At 27.8% G+C, this 20,773-nt stretch overlaps 3 protein-coding genes across 5 annotated transcripts in view; 1 reads left to right on the top strand and 2 right to left on the bottom strand.

Annotated features, from left to right (window-relative positions):
• Positions 1–1,586: 1,586 nt before the first annotated feature.
• LOC136082253 (zinc finger MYM-type protein 1-like) lies at positions 1,587–4,686 on the bottom strand. 2 transcript variants are annotated; one of them, XR_010639527.1, is made up of 4 exons: positions 4,485–4,686; positions 3,718–4,360; positions 1,951–3,642; positions 1,589–1,878 (listed from the first exon to the last, which is right to left on the bottom strand). XR_010639527.1 is itself a non-coding variant. In XM_065800847.1 (3 exons), exons 2-3 carry the CDS (start codon positions 4,343–4,345, stop codon positions 2,426–2,428), a joined length of 1,845 nt encoding a protein of 614 aa, XP_065656919.1. In that variant the 5' UTR covers positions 4,346–4,360; positions 4,485–4,686; the 3' UTR covers positions 1,587–2,425. The 2 variants fall into 2 exon arrangements, 1 of the variants encoding a protein (XP_065656919.1); XM_065800847.1 differs by having other exon boundaries at positions 1,587–3,642.
• LOC136082519 (uncharacterized) lies at positions 1,693–2,339 on the bottom strand. The gene is made up of 3 exons (XM_065801925.1): positions 1,951–2,339; positions 1,775–1,878; positions 1,693–1,715 (listed from the first exon to the last, which is right to left on the bottom strand). Exons 1-3 carry the CDS (start codon positions 2,337–2,339, stop codon positions 1,693–1,695), a joined length of 516 nt encoding a protein of 171 aa, XP_065657997.1.
• A 10,961-nt stretch (positions 4,687–15,647) lies between the features above and the next one.
• LOC101240556 (cubilin) overlaps positions 15,648–20,773 on the top strand; it is a 31,625-nt gene continuing 26,499 nt past the window's right edge. The window contains exons 1-2 of one of the 2 annotated variants that reach the window (XM_065800848.1): positions 15,648–16,021; positions 17,582–17,812. In XM_065800848.1, coding sequence (XP_065656920.1) covers positions 15,970–16,021; positions 17,582–17,812 — 283 coding nt within the window. In that variant the 5' untranslated portion in view covers positions 15,648–15,969. The remainder of the gene's footprint in view (positions 16,022–17,581; positions 17,813–20,773) is intronic. The other variant, XM_065800849.1, reaches the window with a different exon arrangement.

Raw genomic sequence — 20,773 nt, forward strand, 5'->3', positions numbered from 1 at the left:
AAGGAGGATTTTTGAACAATGACATTAACTTAATTACAGATATAGATTCTATTGTTTCTGATATTGATATTTATAGAGATAATGTCGAACAGCATGCATGCATTCAGTGTCCCAAAGTTTACAAGACAATTAGAGGTTTAAAGAGACACATTGCATCGAAGCATATTTTAGAGAGTTTTGAAATAGATTATTCAAAAATGTATAATACGGAGAACTCTTCTAATACATTGTCATCACTAAAGCTGAAAAGCATAGTTGAAGAATGTGCAAGTTTATTGCAAATGGACATGTGTCTGCCATTTGATATAAGAAAACAGTTCTCATGCGAGAAATTTAGTTATTCATTAGATGATGCTGAAAATCTTTGGCAAAAGTTAAAACCAATAATAGAACAATTTAAAGGCAATAGTGATTTATTTTATCAAGATTATTATGGATTGTTGAGCAAAAATCTACTAGCTTCACACTTCAGCGATCTAGCTTTGAGTAATACACTACTCACTGAAATGTCTTCTCTTATATTAAACAATCTTTCTGATATAAAACCAAATACTATTAAATCTGTAAATACAACTCAGGAAATAACTGATATAGAGAGAAAGAGTTTACAATATCTTATTGGATATATTTTTCAGAGAGTGTATACTAAGTTTAAAAGTAGTAAAAATGTATGTAAGTATAGCCAATAGTGTGTTTCAATTTTACTGCGCTGTAGGGTTATGGAAGATGATACTCAGACACTTGTAAATATTAGAGATAGAGGGGGTTTGTGGAAAGTAAACAATACAATTCAAGATCTTTTTCTGACATGTGAGAATATTTTTCGTAAAAAAACAACACAAGTTTTTTCAAAACTAGATCCTGACGTTCTAATCGAGTCCATGTCGACAAATTATATTGTTTTATCCCTTTATAAACAAGTTTGCAATGATCCAGAATCAACTGAAGTTAGTAAGAATTTGCTAGAGCACTTAATTACATTATTTGTAAGAGTTCGTTCATTTTCTTATGCCAAAGATATTATTGAAAAACATAAGATGAGAAAGAAAACCTGTAAAACTCGTTCATTGCGATGCGAAATAAAGAAAGCAAGTGAAGGAAATTGACATAAATATTGAACATAAAAGGCTATTTTCATAGCCACATATCTTTTTAAAACATTAATGGCATAAAACTACTTTAATTCTGTTTGAAATTTTACTTAATATTTACTTAATTTATTAAGATAGTACTTCAATAAACTTTTTGTTAGCTTTTTGTTGTAAATCTCATAGTAAATTCAGGGTTATGATCAATTGCGTATATATATATATATATATATATATATATATATATATATATATATATATATATATATATATATATATATATATATATATATATATATATATATATATATATATGTATATATATATATATATATCTATATATATAAATATATGTATAGATATATATATATATATATATATATATATATATTATATATATATATATATATATATATACAGTGCCGTGGCGTGGTACATTTGGGCCCCCCCCCAAATCATTTTTTTGGGCCCTATTTTTGTGGCATCACATTACAGGATATATATGCGTCACATTTTTTCTAAAGGCTAAAAACATCAAAAATAAGACATATAAATATAGACAAACGTATATGTACGGATAATTATCAGAATAATGTTTGTTATATTATATTGGTAATACTTCAAAACCTGTAATAAATCACATATTCACAATTGTCACAGAAATGACTTGTGGCGAACTTTCATACTTGCAAATTTGTTGATTATCTCCTCATAATTTAATTTTCTTGCCACATCGTTCTCAATTGACAGCATCGCCAGAGAAGACAAGCGGTCATCAACCATTGTTGACCTATAAAAAGTGAAAAGAAATGCATAGAGCTACATCTATTATGTATAAAGTAGCAAGATTAAATATACTGACCTATGAAAAGTCTTAATCAATTTTAGCTTGCTGAAGCTACGTTCAGCACTTGCGACAGTTACTGGTGAGGTAAGGATTATGCGTAACACAATGGCAAGATTTGGATAAGTTTCTTCCAGCTCTTCTTTATAAATGTAATTAAGAAAATCATGTGCAGATTTCATGTGAGTACTTTCTTTCTCCTGTACCACTATGACAAATCGTTTTAATTCCATTTCCAGATCATCCGAATCTATATCGCCAAGCTTTGCTTGCAAATTTTTGCAATATAAAGACAAAGAATTTTCTTTACAGATTTGAATAAGATTCTCAGAACGGTATAGGAAGTCATAGAGCTCTGTGATACTACTGACTTGTTCAAAACGCTCCTTTACTGATCCCATTGACATATCAAGGAGTGGTAAAAAGAAATCAACTTTAAACTTCTGTTCTAATTGGATGGTGTGAGCTTCATCGGCACACTCGTATGAATGAATCATCTTTTTTTGTCGGGAATGTCCAACACTTCTGCGATTTCTGATGCTTTCATGTGTGCGTCTGAAAATCCAGTTTCACGATATTGCTGAAGAAATGTATATGTGGCCTTTATTTCACTATCCAAGACATCAAGGGAAGTTGTAGAGGACTGCAGAAGCTTACTTGATTTGTTAATTTGGTATAAAACGTCATACCAAATAACGATTGACAATATGAATGGCCATGTCATCATATATTCCATCAGCGAACATACTTCTGTAGCTGTTGCGCCATCTCTCTTCTCTAGAGCATACACTTCCAATTTTTCTAATGCCTCTAATATCTCTTTCAGGTGATAGCGAAGAGGTTTCACACAGTTTATTCTACTTTCCCATCTGGTATCGGATTGAGGCTTGACAGAAATGGGTATACATGACTTTAAAATATGCCATCGAGCAGGAGATGATGAAAAGAGTGTATACAATCTTGAAAGAACTCCGAAAAAAGTAATTGCACTGTTGGATGACTTTGCACCGTCAACAATGACTAGATTAAGTGAATGGTTTGCACGCGGAACATATAGAGCTTTGGGATTCATTTGAAGAAGCCTAGCTTGAACACCCTTTGCCTTTCCTTTCATGTTAGCACCGTTATCATAGGATTGGCCTCGACAGTCAAGAATATTTAATTCCCACTTTTTTGTCTGATCTAGAAAGGCATCCAAAAGCCCTTTTCCAGTGGTATCATCTACCTTGAGATATCCAAAGAAATTTTCAGAAATGTTGATACCTGTCCCAGGAATGCAAACTACTGATCGTAGGATTATGCTCATTTGTTCTTTATGTGAAACGTCTGGCGTACAATCCAAAATAATGGAAAAATATTTCGCTTTCTTTACTTTGGAAAGGTTTTCGGCTTCAATCTCCTTGGCTAACAATTCAATCAACTCATTCTGGGTATCATTGCTCAAATAATGTTCATTAGTTTCTTTCTTCTGAATCCGACGTAAAAGTTCATCGAGCACACTATCATACTTCGCCATCAATTCAAACAACCCAAGAAAGTTTCCATTGTTCTTGGAACCAATGACCTCTTGTGAACCACGGAATCCAAGATTCCTCGCAGAAAGAAATAGAGTGATGTCTAGTAATCGTTCCAATACTGCTCTCCAAAATTTTCGCTCTTTTTGAAGCAACTTGTATTGATGCTCATCAATGGTTGTTTGATTCATTATGCCTGCAATGTTGAATTTGGTAAAATATATAAATATTTATTATATTTAATGACAAAATTTTTTTTAAAACAGTTTACCTTTTCGTAATGTCATCCACTGTTCAAAGCACCTGAGATGTGTACTTCCTGTTTCATGATCATTCAGTTTTTTGGATAAACCTTCCCATGTGTTCATCCCTTGTCGGAATGGTGAATCTGATATACCAAAAAGTTTGCAACAGAAGCAAAAAACTTTATTACTTTTCATAGAATACACAAGCCATGACCGTACAATAGTTTCTCCATTCTTCATCTGTCGTTTATAATAAGTCACTGAAAATCGTCGTCTTTCTTGATTGTGTGGAAAATCTATCTCAATTTGCTTTACACCACGTTCAACAATGTCACACCTCTGTGCATCAGAAACATTTTCTGGCCAATCAGAAGGATCATCACTGAGAAAAAGAAGTGGCAGTGTTGTGGCAGTTGGTATACACTCACAGATTGCCATATTAGAGTCTCCTTCAGCAGACAAACCAAAACAAGAAACAGAATCATTTTCTGCATTGGCTGTAACATCATTATTGGTTTCTGTTATTGCTACTGATTCACCATCAGCTTGAACTGCTGGTTTCAAAAATTGTGTAAGTTTGGGGTACTTAGTTATTACTTCCCTGGCTGCAGCTGCTTCTCTTCTCTTAGCTGCACCACTTTTCACTTTCTTCATTCCAATAATTAATACCTAAAAATAGAACAGATAGTTTATAAAATTTACTTTTAGGTCCTACTATAGTACTATACCTATTTAATTTATACAAATAAATTAAATGAAAAATAATAATGTCTCCTAAAAATAATAAACTTACCGGCTCAGCTGATTCAGCCACGCTCACTACGAATTTTGAATAATGACGATTGCGTTTCGGTTTAACCAACTACACACACATCATACAGTCAAATGAAGCAACTGACACGCAGAAATCAATATTTCAAATCGTATTTCAACTCACAATTTTTTATTACTATTCTAGAAAGTTATTAAAAAAATTAAAGAAAATACTTTTTAAAATATTATAAAATTTTAAAATGTTGTATTGCTGACGGCCCACCGGGAAATATCCCGGTGTGAAAACTCCATGTGAAATAGGAAAACTCATCTTTAAATAAACTGTTCATTATAATATAAATTTGTCAATCTAGTTTGTTTTATTTACATAATTTTTTGCATGCTATTTATGATATCATAATTTGTATTATAATTTTTATTGGTTTGTAACAATTCTATTTGTCGGTTAATATTTCTCTGTAATGTCTTCAAATTTTGATTTTATATTTATATCCAGAGTTTTAAATTGTTATTTAATCTTTTGAAAATGTAGTATGTTAACTACGAAACATGTCAAGATTAAAAAATTCCGTGTTTTTCATAAAAGTATGAGTAAAAATTTTAGAGTTAAGCTACTATATAGATACAGAAACTAAACAAGGATGTCCATTCTCATCAGTTGTTTTTTTTCACATTAAAATTGTCTTAGTAGCATTTATTTTATTTTATAGTTTGAATATAATTGATAATTATCTGTTAAAATAATAAAATGCCATAAAAAATTTTATCATTTTTTAAAAAACGGGCCCCTTATATCTCGTGGGCCCCCCCCAAATGGGGGGTTTGGGGGGCCTTTGCCACGGCACTGTATATATATATATATTAGTATAATATAATTGCTCTGTTCTTTTAAGAACATTGAGCACTATTGTGAGTATTAGAATACTTTTTAAAGTTGTTTAAATATATATATATATATATATATATATATATATATATATATATATATATATATATATATATATATATATATATATATATATATATATATATATATATATATATATATATATATATATATATATATATATACACACATCACACTGACATCACACTGATTAAGGGATAGACGAGGGTACATGCATAGACTGATTTAGGGAGAACCTGCAAGTAAGTTGTTAGCACATTGAAAGGTTTGGGTTAGGGCAGGGATCAGCTTTTTTTCATTATTTTTCCTTTTTCTAAAAAAACACATTAAATAAACTAAAATTTTCTAAAAAAAACACACTTAAAGAAAGGTAACATATTTTATCATGTTTTGCTCACTATAGTTGGCAAGAGTAAGTATATATATATATATATATATATATATATATATATATATATATATATATATATATATATATATATATATATATATATATATATATATACATATACATATATATATATATATACATATATATATATATATATATATATATATATATATATATATATATATATATATATATATATATATATATATATAGTTTCCCCTAAAAATAAATTTAGGGGATTAAATGTCATTAATTTCGTTGAAAGAGGTTACACACCCCATGAACCTTGATTACACCTTAGTTCCCTAATAAAAGTTTTTTTTTTTCTCAAAAAGTATATCAACCTGGGTCTCAAAAGAACCAGAATTTTATACAAATTTTAGAAATAATTGAAAAAAATCAATTTTTTTTAAACCAAAAATTATTAAGATCAAAATTATTAATAATTTTGTGACATTTAGTAGCAATATCTTTTTAAAAAGATTTTCATAAGGAAGAATAAAAATATTTTTTTAATAATTAAAAAGAGCTATTTAGAAAAGCAAACTTTGATCACACCTGCGACCGTCGGTCACAGTCCCCCTTTATTTACTTATAAATAATTATGCAAGCAAATAGAAAACAAGCAAAAGTTATTCCAAGTGAATTAAAATTATAAGTATTGATCTTGTTTATTTTAAATGTTTACTATACCTGTGGCGGATTTAGTATAAGGCGTGGGGGACAAGCTGATCCCCATGCCCCCTACAACAGTCAAACCGCGCCCCCTAAAATATTCAAAAAAATAATTTTCCTTTTAAATAACCCTCAGGAGGGGGTCCAAAATCAGTAGTTTAACTTACTTGAACTTGATGGAAGCCCGCCAATTTATTTTAATAAAATATGCCAATCGCATTTTGTTTAGAAACATTTTTTTGAAGAAAAACACAATGCCTTTATACTAATTCATTTATAGATACTCTTACCATTATAAATGACAAATAATGCTTTTAAAACTTTGTGGTTATGAAAATAACCTTTTTTTTTTCAATTAATAAATGTGAAAAAGCAGAACTTGATGTTGGTTTGTAATTTGAATTAACTTTGAACTATTTTTTTTTCTTTTCGGTAAAGGATTATTTTCAAAATAGTGACTTGATTGTGAAAATTGTGACTTGATTGTATTGTCATTGTAGCCAAAATCTTTGATAGATGGATTATCTTTTCTGCGACCAATTGCACGTTGTCTTCCAAAATAGTTTTCAAGGTCATCTTGGCAGAATCTTTCAGAAAATACAAATCGAACACCATTTAAGTAAAAATTTAACAACTTCTTTAAATGAATGCACTGTTATTTGCAAACCTTCATAAGTTTGAGAAGAAATAAACATTTTTGATTTTGAGCTCTTATCAAAACTTTCTTCTCGTTGATCTATAGATTCTTTCCGCAATTTAAAGTATAAGAGGAAGTTATCTAACCAAGCAAATCTTGAATCATCTAATGATTCATAAGGTTTTAAAAATGACTTTCTTTTTGTTATATGCTCAACACTGTTCTTTACATTCAAACAATCAAAAAACATATCCATCATTAAACAAAATTCTGCAGTTCCAGCAGCTTCTGGTGGTCCAAACTGCTTTAAAACATTTCCTACCGTTTCGCTCAATACTTGGGATGCAAGACGTACCCTCATCACAGAATATGGTGTTAAGTTTACATGATCGCTTGTTAGTTTAGGAACAAGTTTTAAACCTCTTTCTAAATCAGAATTATAAAATGTTGAAATATGATTCCAAAAAAGAAAAAATCCACTATTCCACATGTAGCGTGATTTACATCCAGAACCAGAATTACTTAGACAGTTTCAAGAAGTTTTGATTAGATGAGGTACATCTGCAAAGAAAAAGATGAATCTATTATCATTACTAAATAAGTTTTTAGTGCAATATATAATTTTTTTCCCTAAGCCACCATCTAATTTCTTATGCATTTTGAAAAACTTCCTATTTGGAGATGCACCATCTGCAGTTGCAGCGATGACTTTCAAATTTATACTCTCCAGATAACGCACTGCTTTCCAAAATATTGGCATAAGTTGTGTCGATGTTACTCCAGTTGTGGCAAATGTTGCTAGACTATAGGAAAGTGGGTTTACTATACTTTTAACATGAAAAACTAAAACATAAGAGGCTAGCTCTCTCACATTTTTAGGTGTTGCATAGTTAGTTTGAATATCTCCTAAATCTACAAATCCAATTAACTCACCAGAGTATTTATCCCAAACCAAATCTTCTTGAACTTTTATTTCATCAAACAGAATTGTAACAAATCGTTTAGAACTAGAGAAGTTAGAAGTTTTATTTGCAAGATCATTAATGACTTGAGGATTAAAACCTCTTGAAGGATGTATATAATTTTTGTAGTCTCTTAAGGTGCGTAAACTTGGAAGAACTAAAAATCCTGAACCAGTCTTACTATCAAATCGCAAATCAGAATATGCTGACGAAGATTTAGCTGCTAAATTGAGACAAAATTTTATTTAGCTCAATTTAGAAGCTTTAATATACTTTTGCTGCTCATTCCAAAATAGTTTCATGAAGTCTGGAATATTTTTTTGATTAAAACCAGAGTACAATGTTTTAAGGTCTTGATCAAGTTCTAAATTAACTTTTTCACTTTCCATATTCAAAACTGTTTTCATATGTTCAATCTGATTTTCCAACTGTTTGCATTTTAAACGATGTTGTTGCAAACTTAATTTAATTCGTTCGGTGGAGGTAAATTTAAGAGGAGCATTCAGCTTTGCAGGTTGGTTTAAAGTTTTATTTTTATTATTTACTTCATAATTAGTTTTAAGTTGCAAAGAATGGCATGAATAACAACAACTCTGGGATTTTATTAAAATATTACAATTAAGTGAACGATAAAACTCATCTTGATTTAATCTAGGTTTAAGAGGAAGTTGCTTAAAAAGCAAGTAGTTAAACTTTTTAGTTATAACATGCTTTCCAAATTTAAAGTTTTGGTTGATTAACTTTTTACTTCAACACCAGGACAAAGAACAAGAGTTTCAATATGACTTATAAATTTTGATAAAGAAACATTTAAAAAAGATCCTTTATATTGAAGGTACAATAGATGATCTATTGGTAACATCCAACCAAAAATTCTTACACAATAGTCTAGCAACTCGTCGACATAAATTTCATACTTTGGTAAAATATGTTCTGGAGAATTACAAGTAATTACTATAAATATATCATCCAAAGAAATTTTCCAACAATCATCAAGAGAAAGCTTTAAAATACGTTTTGTAAAATCATCAAAAGATTTGTAACATGACGTTGTAGTTCGAGAAATTAACTCTTGCGTCACTAAAAACTCCTCACGTTTTGTAATGAATATTGAACTTGCTGTGATTGATTACTTTTCTTAGGGAGATTTAGAGTTGGCAATGCTCCATCCTTTAAAATTTTTCGAGATGAGTAAACCCAAAATTGATCTTCAGTGAAGTAAAGCTCGCAAATATAAAGGTTGAAGGAATCAATTCGTTTTTCAAAGAATCATCGATGAGTCTGTCTCTAGTAATTACGTTAATAAGCTCATTACTCCATTTCTTATTTGCATCATTAGTTGGAGTAGGAATTTTGAAAATGCTGATACCTTTGTGTCTTCTTGAAGTTGAACAACCAAATATTGCACAATTTTCACCAGGCATATCAAAAAAATCAATTTCAATAAAAATAGAAAGACAACTTAAAAAAATAACAGGCAACTGCTAACAACAACAATCTTTTTGTGCAGGTTCGGAAGTCCGGAAACGAGAAAAAACAGTATGAAAGAGTTAAAACAATGCGCTATTGTTCGCTTCCAAACTATATCTTTCTTATAACTATGATTTCCCTAAGTTTACTTTTTATTTTTGTGACCTCACTATTATCTTTTATCTTGTTAGTTTTATAATTATAATTAATTTCTTTTGTTTTTTTCTTCAGTAGTTCTAATTTACCCGAGATAATATCATCGTTTGCGTGAATAAATTTCTGCATTTCACTGCATTCAGTTACCAACAACGTAACGGATTTATTCGTTAATTCAAGCTCGTTTGTAATGTTAATTATTTTATTTGAGTTATCAATATTATCTTTATCATTCTTATCAAGTCGTTCAGTAATAATTTTCATGTTTGCAGCTGTTATTGAAGCAAATAATTTTTCGTGCTCATTTAATAGTTTTCTAGTTTCGTTTAGAATGTCGATTTTTTTTTGCTTTTCAAGCATTATAGAGAATAATTTTTTAATACAATTTATATTATTTAATTATATATCATTAATATATAATTTATATCGTTTAAATTCTTGTTATATCCATAACAAGAACTTAAAAGATAATAGAAGAAAAATTTTTTAATAATAGTAAAAACAACAACAAAAATAACATAAGTTTCAGCTAAAAAATTTCTAAGCTTTAAAACGCGTCTGCTCTCGTTGTAACAACATACTTCTTCGTGAAAGCTCTCGTTGAGTGTTGCGTAAGTAAGTTTAGTATCGAAATGTAAATCTTAACAAAAATTAATATACGCTTGGAGTATTTATCGATTTGTCGAAGACTTTTAATACAGTGGATCGCAAGACCCTTCTATACAAACTTACTAATTATCGTATAAAAGATAAACAATTAAAATGGTTTAGTTGCTATCTAAACAATTGGAAACAAGCCTTATATTACAATAATACTTACACTTCCCTTGAAATCATTACTTGTGGCATTTCCCAGGGATCCATTCTTTGATTAGATCCAGGTCTTTTTTAATTTTTTAAAAATATTTTGATATTTTAATTTTTATTTAAATATAATTTGAAAAATTCTATAAAGTGGGGGCATGATCCTTAGCCCTTCTTCCCCGCCACTGTTGTCCCATTCCCTGGTTGAGAGTGCATAAACATTAAATCCCAGAATTCTTTGGCCAAAAAATGTGTTATAATCAAATTTTCACACGATTTCTTAAAATATTAACAAGTTATGAATTTTTTCCACTGTGCGGTTCCGGTTCCAACCGGAATTCGGTTCAAAATGTACCAAAAAAAAATCTTAAAGCTTTGTAGAATAGGGAAAAAAACACTGATTAGTGGGAAAATATAAGTGTTTTTGAGCAGGCAAAAAAAATGTTGTCAGTATCAGTTCATGTATTCCAATTGTGACGACAATAACTAAAGCTTTGGAAACAACCTTTATTAATTGAAAAAACGTTTTTCAGCGATCGAAAAAACTTAATACAATTCTGTTGCCACTCTACTTGTCCAGGATGCAAATGGTATTTTTTCAGGTCTCCTTTTGCAAAATGTTAAACACGTTGTCATATTTAAAATGGACAATTTTGAACCCCTTTAAGATGAATTTGCTCCTGCAACTTAAATTTAATCTGACAACAATCAAAAAAACGCACCATTTTTGCACATTATGTCGACAATTATTGCGCAACCTCAAACTTAAACAGGATCAAGTGCGCGTTCATCTTCTAAAATGATAAAAGAAAGGTGATTTTTTGTATTTTTAAATGGTTTCTCAATAAAGTCTGAAGTCAACACAACTCCAAACTACTAATTCGCCATTGAGAAATATTTTAAAGCAAAGATAAGAAAAATGGGAAGGAACAAGAAGTAAAAAATACTGCTGGCAAAAGTAAAAATAGAACTTTAATCAATTAGAGATAGTTTATCATCATGTAAAGAAAAAAAGAGTGCTAGAGGTGATACAAAAATGTGTTGTTTAACTTGCGAAAAAATATATCAGGATCCGCAAACAGAACACTGGATCATGTATCATGTAAGTTCTGTTTGCACGAGAAGTGCACTATTGGTGAAAGCATGTCCCGGGGTTTTCTTTGTAATAATTTTTGTAATTTTTTGAAGTTTAAATAATTAAAAAAAAAAAGATGAGTTTTAAAAGACTATTGTTGCGTTGAAAAGTAAGTTGAAAACTAAGTTGCAATGAAAAGTTTGTGATCTCCTCATGGAAGACTGGGTTATGTGTTACAATTGTAAAGCCTTGCGAAAGTGAGCATATCCCAAGATTTTATCTGTAATTTTTGCACTTCGTTGTTATAATTAACATTTTATTCGTTATTACGACACTGTTTTACTGATTACCCCTCAGAATTACTCTGCGTACGTGGGGTAATTCCGAACAACAATGGTTTTATTTTTGCTCTAAATTTTTATTTTATAATAAGACTTAAAAAAATTGCTTTTAAAGGTTTGTAACTGAAGAGTTAGACTAAATGATAAGCAATAAATATAATCAATTTTGAATAACTAATGTATTTAAATTGCATTCCCGTTTAGCTGTTTGCCAATACCCCACTCTCCTCTAGTAAAATTGTAAGTCTTATATTAATAATATCGATAATAAACTAATTATCAATAAGTTGCTGTGTTCCACAAAGATCAATACTTGGACTTTTACTGTTTTTAATTTATACAAATGATATTTATTCGTTCTCAAAAATACCTAATTATATTACTTTTTCTGATGACACTAATGTTTTCTTTTCAGGCTCAAGTTTAAAAAATATTTTTCATTGTGTAAACACAGAACTTATATAACTTAATGAGCGGTTTATAGCAAATAAACTTTCATTGAATACTGAAAAAACGCTATATAATTTGTTTCCCAGCTAACACAACATCGATGGCCCAACATTTGGCCAATGGTTATCGTAACGTTGGCCTGCCGTTGGCAACCAATATTGGGCCAATTCCGTAATGACCGCCGGGCATCCTTTGGCCCACTGACATTGGTTCGATGCTGTTTAACCAGCATATATCTGAATATATATTTTATTAGGGTCAATGAATTACAAACGCTATTTGTACTTAGTACACAGTTAGTTCCGCCAGTGTTAAAATAAAATTACTTTTATTTGTTATTTTTTAATGTACTAAAAAACCTTTTTAAGTTGCAACCGACATTTGATTAGAGCCGTTTAAATATCTTTAATCAAATGCAAACCGACTTGATCGAAATACCTTTTGAATGGTATTACGATCGTAATACCATCTAAATCTGAAAACTTTCCACTTAAATTACCATAACTAACAATTAACAATATTAAAATAACAGTTTTTTCAATGAATAATATTCGATGGACATTTAAATTGGAAAAGCCAAATTAAGTTAGTCGAGAATAAAGTTTCAAATACTTATTATATACAATTATGAATATGGGATTAAATTATGATAAAATATGGGATTACAATTATGAATATAGGATTACAATTATGAATATGGGATTACAACTATGATAATGGGATTATAATTATGAATATGGGATTACAATTATGAATATGGGATTACAATTATGAATATGGGATTACAATTATGAATATGGGATTACAATTATGAATATGGGATTACAATTATGAATATGGGATTACAATTATGAATATGGGATTACAATTATGAATATGGGATTACAATTATGAATATGGGATTACAATTATGAATATGCGATTATGTACAATATGAATAATAATATAAATATGAATGGGATTTCTACTGACAACTGTACTGAAAATGTAGTTGATACAGTTGTCTGCAAAAGTCAAAGTGATGCTGTTGGTAAATAATTTATATAATTTTGTTAGAGGTTGTGTACTGAAAATGTAGTTAATACAATTGTCTGCAAAAGTCAAAGTGATGCTTTTGGTAAATAATTTATATAATTTTGTTAGAGGTTGTATGGCAAGACAAAATATCTTTTGAACAAAACATGTTTAAAAACTTTATACTAATCATTTATAAATAGTCATATTAACTATTATAAATTCATTTTTCCTAAAAAATATTTATACAAAACAAAAGTAAGCATGTCTTTTGTATATTGTGATATTGTATAATATTATAATATTATATTGTATTGTATAATATTATAATATTATATTGTATTGTATAATATTATAATATTATATTGTATTGTATAATATTATAATATTATATTGTATTGTATAATATTATAATATTATATTGTATTGTATAATATTATAATATTATATTGTATTGTATAATATTATAATATTATATTGTATTGTATAATATTATAATATTATATTGTATTGTATAATATTATAATATTATATTGTATTGTATAATATTATATTGTATTGTATAATATTATAATATTATATTGTATTGTATAATATTATAATATTATATTGTATTGTATAATATTATAATATTAGATCCGCCATCCCAAATATTTGCAAGGTCTCCTCATTTGGCATAGATATAAACATTGGAGTTTGCACAATGTATGAAAGTGTCCTATCTGATAAATCAAATAATCCTGCGGACGCCCATGAATGGATAGTATAAATTATAAGTGTTACATTAACAATATGGATAATATAATATTAACATTGGATAATATAATATTATCCAATATTAGTCGTAGTCAAAAATATTTAACTAATTATTATTGTTATTGTAAATAATCTACAACAGAAGTAGTTAGCTTCTATGAATAGCTTCTATGAACTGGGCATCTAACGAGGCACTGCTATAGTAGACTTTATTCTAGTGGAGCGACAAAAATTATCGTTTTTTTTTTAAATTCGTTGACAGAATGCGAGGAAACAATAGAAGAAGGCAAGGTATTCGATTAGGATGCAATTCTATTTGGTAAGAAGTTATGTCTATGCGAGCTATTTGAAATTTTTTTAACAATGGCGTGGTTGTGGATTTTGTTTCGTAAGTTTCCTGGAGAACAATTTGAAAAACAAGTGTTATATTTGGATTAAGCTTGTATATATTAAGAGCTTTCATTTCATACCGAACAGGCTTGGCATGAGCAAACGGTTTCAAAATTAATAAGCCGTGCATCATCCTTTGGTTGACGATATACAGCACTAATTTTCTTTTATTGGTACTACCCCAAGCATTGTTTGCATAGTAGATATATGAATGAATCTAAGAGTAATATAGTTGAATTACATACGTTTGTTTAATAAGTTTCTTGTTTTGTATAACATATGTATGCTCTTTATATATTAATCAGTCCTTTACAAGTTATTTTCACAGTTAGCCCATGCTAAGGTTTTTTTTAAATATAAACATCTTCTAAAAAGTTTTTGAATTTTTTAAGTAATTTTTATGATTTGGTTGGTTAATTTCAATTATTTATCAATTTTGTTGGTTAATTAAAAAATGAGTAATTTAGTTTAATTAATTTTTTCCTTTCAAATAGAAAACCAAAAATTTTTAATCTTTAAAAACAAACAGGTTTTCTATTATTATCAACTATAGCGCAAAGCTATTTTTTTAACATGTTAAAAGAGATAACCTTCTGAAATTTTATATTTTCAGCATATAGAAACTAACCTACTGAAATCTTACTTTTTTTAAAGACGTTAGAAGATAACTGTTTAAAATTTTAGTTCAAATAATTTGTTGTAAGTTCGAAAATAATTCCAAAAGTCAATGGGAACAGTGTTTGTTTTTCTAAATTTGTTAATAAAAATTGTTAATAATTGTTTATAAAAAAAATTTATAAATTGTTTATAAAAAAAATTTTAAAATTGTATATAAAAAAATTTTTTAGTTGATTTTCAACGTAAAATTCAAAATTTTATGAAATTCCAAAAATCATACTAAAAGAAAAAAAATTTAAGCGTTTAATAATAAACCAAGAAAGTATGACCAAGATTATCATTTGATTCCTGAAAGAAGTACTTTACTTTACTGCGTTCAACATAAAAAAGTGGTTAGCACTGCAGGGTGCCTGGGCGGCGATTTAGCACCACTAATGACTTTATACATCATAAAATCATGACTAATATTTGCACTGTTGGTTTACAATTGCTATTCATTCAAAATAAATTTTTCATAAACCTTGCATCGGTTTTTTGACTAATAAACACCAATTCAAAAGAATCATTTATTTTTATAACTTCACAAGTTGAAAAAGTATTAGGAAAATAATTCTATGTAAAATGAACTGTTTCAATAGTTTATTATTATAAAGGAAAACGTTGAGCTAGAAATTTTAAACGCCGACCTAATAAAAACTTTAGCACAATAACAAACAGGTGGTTATAAAACAACGAGTATTCCATTATTACATTCTCCGACAAAGTTGGTTATTTTAGAAACTACTGAACAGTTTAGTTTCTAGCTTTTTTGGAGAACGAAAATTTGATTTTATAAATGTGTTAGATTTTCAACTATCAATGATTGTGCCAATTTTTTTAATCGTTCAATCACTGGTCAGACAAACCAAAGGTGATTTTTTTTAAATTGTTTTAGAAGAAACTCAAAATTGAACAATTCATTAACTAAAACTAACATTGATCAACCACTTTTTTAAATACGATTGCATCATTATTTTTGTATTAATTTAAATAAATGTAATTATATATACTTATATATAAGTTATTTACATGTTTAGATATATATGTCAAATATAATATATATATATAAATATAAATAATATGTCATGTATGTTTTAATAACACACACCTATTATTATGCATACTTTTAAAAGAAATTTCAATTAAAAGCATGTACAAGTTATACAAATTAACGACCGTGATATTTTATTCCATATAAATAATACTTTACATCTATATTATCATGAAGCGCATCTTGATTAAATAACATTTATGCAACTACTATTACACAAGCTTTTATTTTTACCGGTTCTTGATCTTTCAACCAGATGAAGGAGGATTTAATTGATACAGTTTTCACAATGCCTATTTTAGATGGATTTTGTTGAATAAAATAATGAAGCGCAACGTTAAAGATTTTTATTTCAAGGGTATTGTTCAGAGAACTTATGGTAAAAAATTGCATTTCTAGGTTCATCGTAATTTTGTCATCATCGTTCATTTTGCCAAAAATTCATAGCCAAGACGAGTTATCTGCACATCATGGGTCAAAATTTTTGTTAAAGTTAAAGCAACAGCTTTAAGGCAGCAGTGATTTCCCGTGGTTGTATTGCAATTAGTTTTACAGCGGCAATCTGAGCTGAGCGTCTGGTGTCCAAAAGCTTGTAAAGCTTTCATCAAGCGGTACTTCAGCTAAAGATGAAATAAAAGTCTTGCATTTTATTTATTTATTATAATAATTAATGAAAATTATACATAAAAAGTTTAATATTGATAAAAAGAAGCAACACCAAATTTTACCATGCTGACAATCCACATCGCTGCAGCCGAAGTAGCATCATAAACATATTTTTTTAAAGTGATGATGTCCTAATTTAAATTCCAGACATATTTAAATTGTTGACATAAACTGGGCTACAGCATTTCTGCAAGTCAAACCTTTCTTTTATAAGTAAATTAATAACACTCGCAGTTACTCTATGTCTTTGACACAAGAAACGAGCACGAGAAGTTTTGTCATATTTGCATTTTTTTCATTTTGTTGTCATCTCTCATATATATACATATGTGCATAAATATATATATATATATATATATATATATATATATATATATATATATATATATATATATATATATATATATATATATATATATATATATATATATATATATATATATATGTATGTATGTATCTATATATATATATATATATATATATATATATATATATATATATATATATATATATATATATATATATATATATATATGTATAGATATATACATATATACATATATATATATATGTATATATGTGTGGTTGTGACTATATATATATATATATATATATATATATATATATATATATATATATATATATATATATATATATATATGTTTATATACTATATATATATTAACATATTTGTCATTTTTATATATTTTATAGGTATACTGCCTCCATGTGAGTTTTTGTTAACAGATCCTAAAGGGTCGTTTTCCAGCCCAAATTATCCTGAGAAATATCCTCCACAATTGTCTTGTGTGTGGGTAATTTCAGCTCCAGAAAATTATTACATTGAAGTTACTTTTGAAGACTTTGATATCGAACCTTTTGATGATTGCAAAACTGATGTTTTGGAAATAAAAGATGGCGGAAATAAAAATTCTCCATTGATAGGTATTAAAATATTTGAAAGCATCAACTAAAACCAATACTTGCTTTTAAGTTGGTTGGGAAACAGGGAGAAGACGTTGGATTCTCATATCTCTGATTTATTCTTATTTTTCCTTTTCGTTATAAATTTTTCAACAAGAACAAAAAAAAGAAAAACAAACCTCAAATTTAAATCGAATATAAAACTTATTTTGTATAAATAGTAAGCATTTTATAGCGGAATTTCAGTTGACCTATATAGATATTTTGAGCGGTCAACTTTAGCGTTGCTCATCGATTTCTTTGTGGACTATTAGTGGCAGCCACTAAAAGTGGTTAGACGGTAACTAGGCACTATATCACATATTTGAAAGTTATCGGCTGGTCCCTTATAGCGAAAGCCACAAATGGCCCAATAAGTAAACGATGAGCAAAACTCCGATAAACCACTCAAAAAGCCACAAAAAGTCCACTTAAAACCGCTACAATAATGTTTGCTTGTTTATTATATTATAATAGCATGACAAACTTGTTGTTGTCATACTACCTTTTTAAAAAATCAATTATTTTACAACTTTAACGCTCTACCAAAACATGACATCATTTAAAACTCTTTCATCGCTTTTTTATTTAACATAATTACATGTTTTTTAATAATAATAATGTAAAATAATAAAAGTTTAAATTAAAAATATTTATAGGGAAAACTGATTAAAGCTTATTTTATTATGAGATCTTTTTAGCGAAGGTTTAAAAATATGATTTAGGAAGCAAAAATAAAATCTTTTACTAAAAACCAATACCATTAACAACTCTAAAAAAACAAAATCAAAATGAGATTTTGTATTTTTAGAGTTGTTAAATGATGATATATATATATTGTATTTTTAGAGTTGTTACAAGATGATATATATATATATATATATATATATATATATATATATATATATATATATATATATATATATATATATATATATATATATATATATATATATATATTGATTATACTCAATCGACAATTGGCTCAAAAAAAGACGTTCAGTTCAGTATTTAGAACATCTAAAAAAAATTTTTAAATAAATTTTAAAACACACTATTTATAGTCAAAGGAAATCGAGAATTTTTAAACGTACAAAATTTAGTTATTAACTCCAATTCATATAAAATTTGATCAAACAATAAATTAACGATAAAAGTAAATAAAAGTTTAATACAATATTTAACAATACAATAATCTTTAATAATACAGTATTAAAAAATCAGCCTGCTTTTTTTTGCTATTGTGATCCAATAGTCCAAAGTATTGTGATCCAATAGTCCAAAGTATAAAACAACAAAGAAGCGGTCATGTTGCCGTATATAGTTGTAGCGCCAAAGGAAGGTAATGTTAACAAAGTACTACAAAAATTTGTGATAAAAAAAGAAAACAAAAAACTTCCTATTCCTATATCAGTCGTCATCATCGATATTTCGTAGCATGACAATTATAGGGTTCTATCTGCATTTTTTTATGTTAAAAGAATCTAACAATTAAAGTTTTAATAAATAATTAATAATAAAAACAAACAACTTTAAAAATATTATGAATAATAATATATTTTTAATAATGAAACCATAGTAACATAAACGACTTGTAAATTATAACTATAAAGAATAATAGCATTAAAACATTTTAAAATTAAATATCGAAAGTTAAGTTCTCACAACATAAAAAAATGCAGGTAAAACCCTATAATTCTCATGCGACGATTTGTCGCCGTTTGCGTATCTTGTAAGACATGACCTGTCGCACGATTCATTATAATTACACAAGAGAAGTGCGATTTTTTAAGCAATAAGGAAACCGACTTTAAAATATAATAACTTTCATAAAAATGCTTGACTTAATAATTGACTATATAAACATATTTTTACAAAACACAAAAATATGTTGCAAAGTATTGTGTTTTATATATTTTGCTATTTAAACTTATTTATTAATGACAGTTAATTAATCAATTATAAAATTTAAATGTTATCAATTATGGTTATGGTTATTAAAGAATAATAAGTATTTTAGGTAGAGTTAACTACAAATTATATGATAAATAATTTAACTTTCATTAAGCTTAATAATTCATGACATTTAATTATTCAACAACTCAATCAAATAATTAACTGTCAGAGATGAGTGAAGTTTTAGTTTAATAATGTAAACCACAAAATACCTTACTTTAAATTTTTATTAGTTGATTGAAATAAACGAGCATGGTAAGTATTAAGTAGTAACAACTTAAAGATCAAGATTTTCCTTTAATTGAAAACTTGGACGAAATTTTTTACTCTAAAGACCAAGACACGTGACCCTAAATAATGATTCATAAGTTTTCCAATAAATAAAAACTGTAAAAAGAAATTAGTAATCTAAAACACTGAATTTTTAATGTGTTATATAATTTTGCCTCCTCCCACTGACACCGATTTTTTAAATATACAAAATTGAATGAAATTGTTGTGGTACTTTCGTTTGAGACCCATTAAAATTTAACTAGATACGTTTTTACGTTGAGTCCGATTGATCCTCTTAAGATGTAAAAATATACTTCTTTTTTCAAATTATTTTTGCCTAAAACATTTAAGTTACATTTTGTAACCTAACCTAAGAATAAGATATTTTGAAGCTTTCTACCTAAAACTTGAATATTTATAACTTAAAACATAGTTGTTAAATTCATAAAAAAACATTCTACGTCTTTCTAAGTGCCTAACTAAGTTTGATCATGGACGTATAAAACAGATGGAAGTTCAACCTCATTGAAATGCCTCGGGACTATGCTTGTAACCTTTTGTTTCATAAAAGAAATCAAGATTGTACTTAAACGCTTAATCTTTATACATTGACGCAACTAGGTACGTTCGTAATAATTTGAAAATACCGTATTTTGACGGTTCGCAAAAAATATTCATGTATAAACATCAAAAATGGCGACAATGAAACGGCAA

The sequence above is a fragment of the Hydra vulgaris genome, chromosome 07, assembly GCF_038396675.1.
Source record: "Hydra vulgaris chromosome 07, alternate assembly HydraT2T_AEP".
Taxonomy (NCBI): Eukaryota; Metazoa; Cnidaria; class Hydrozoa; order Anthoathecata; family Hydridae; genus Hydra; species Hydra vulgaris.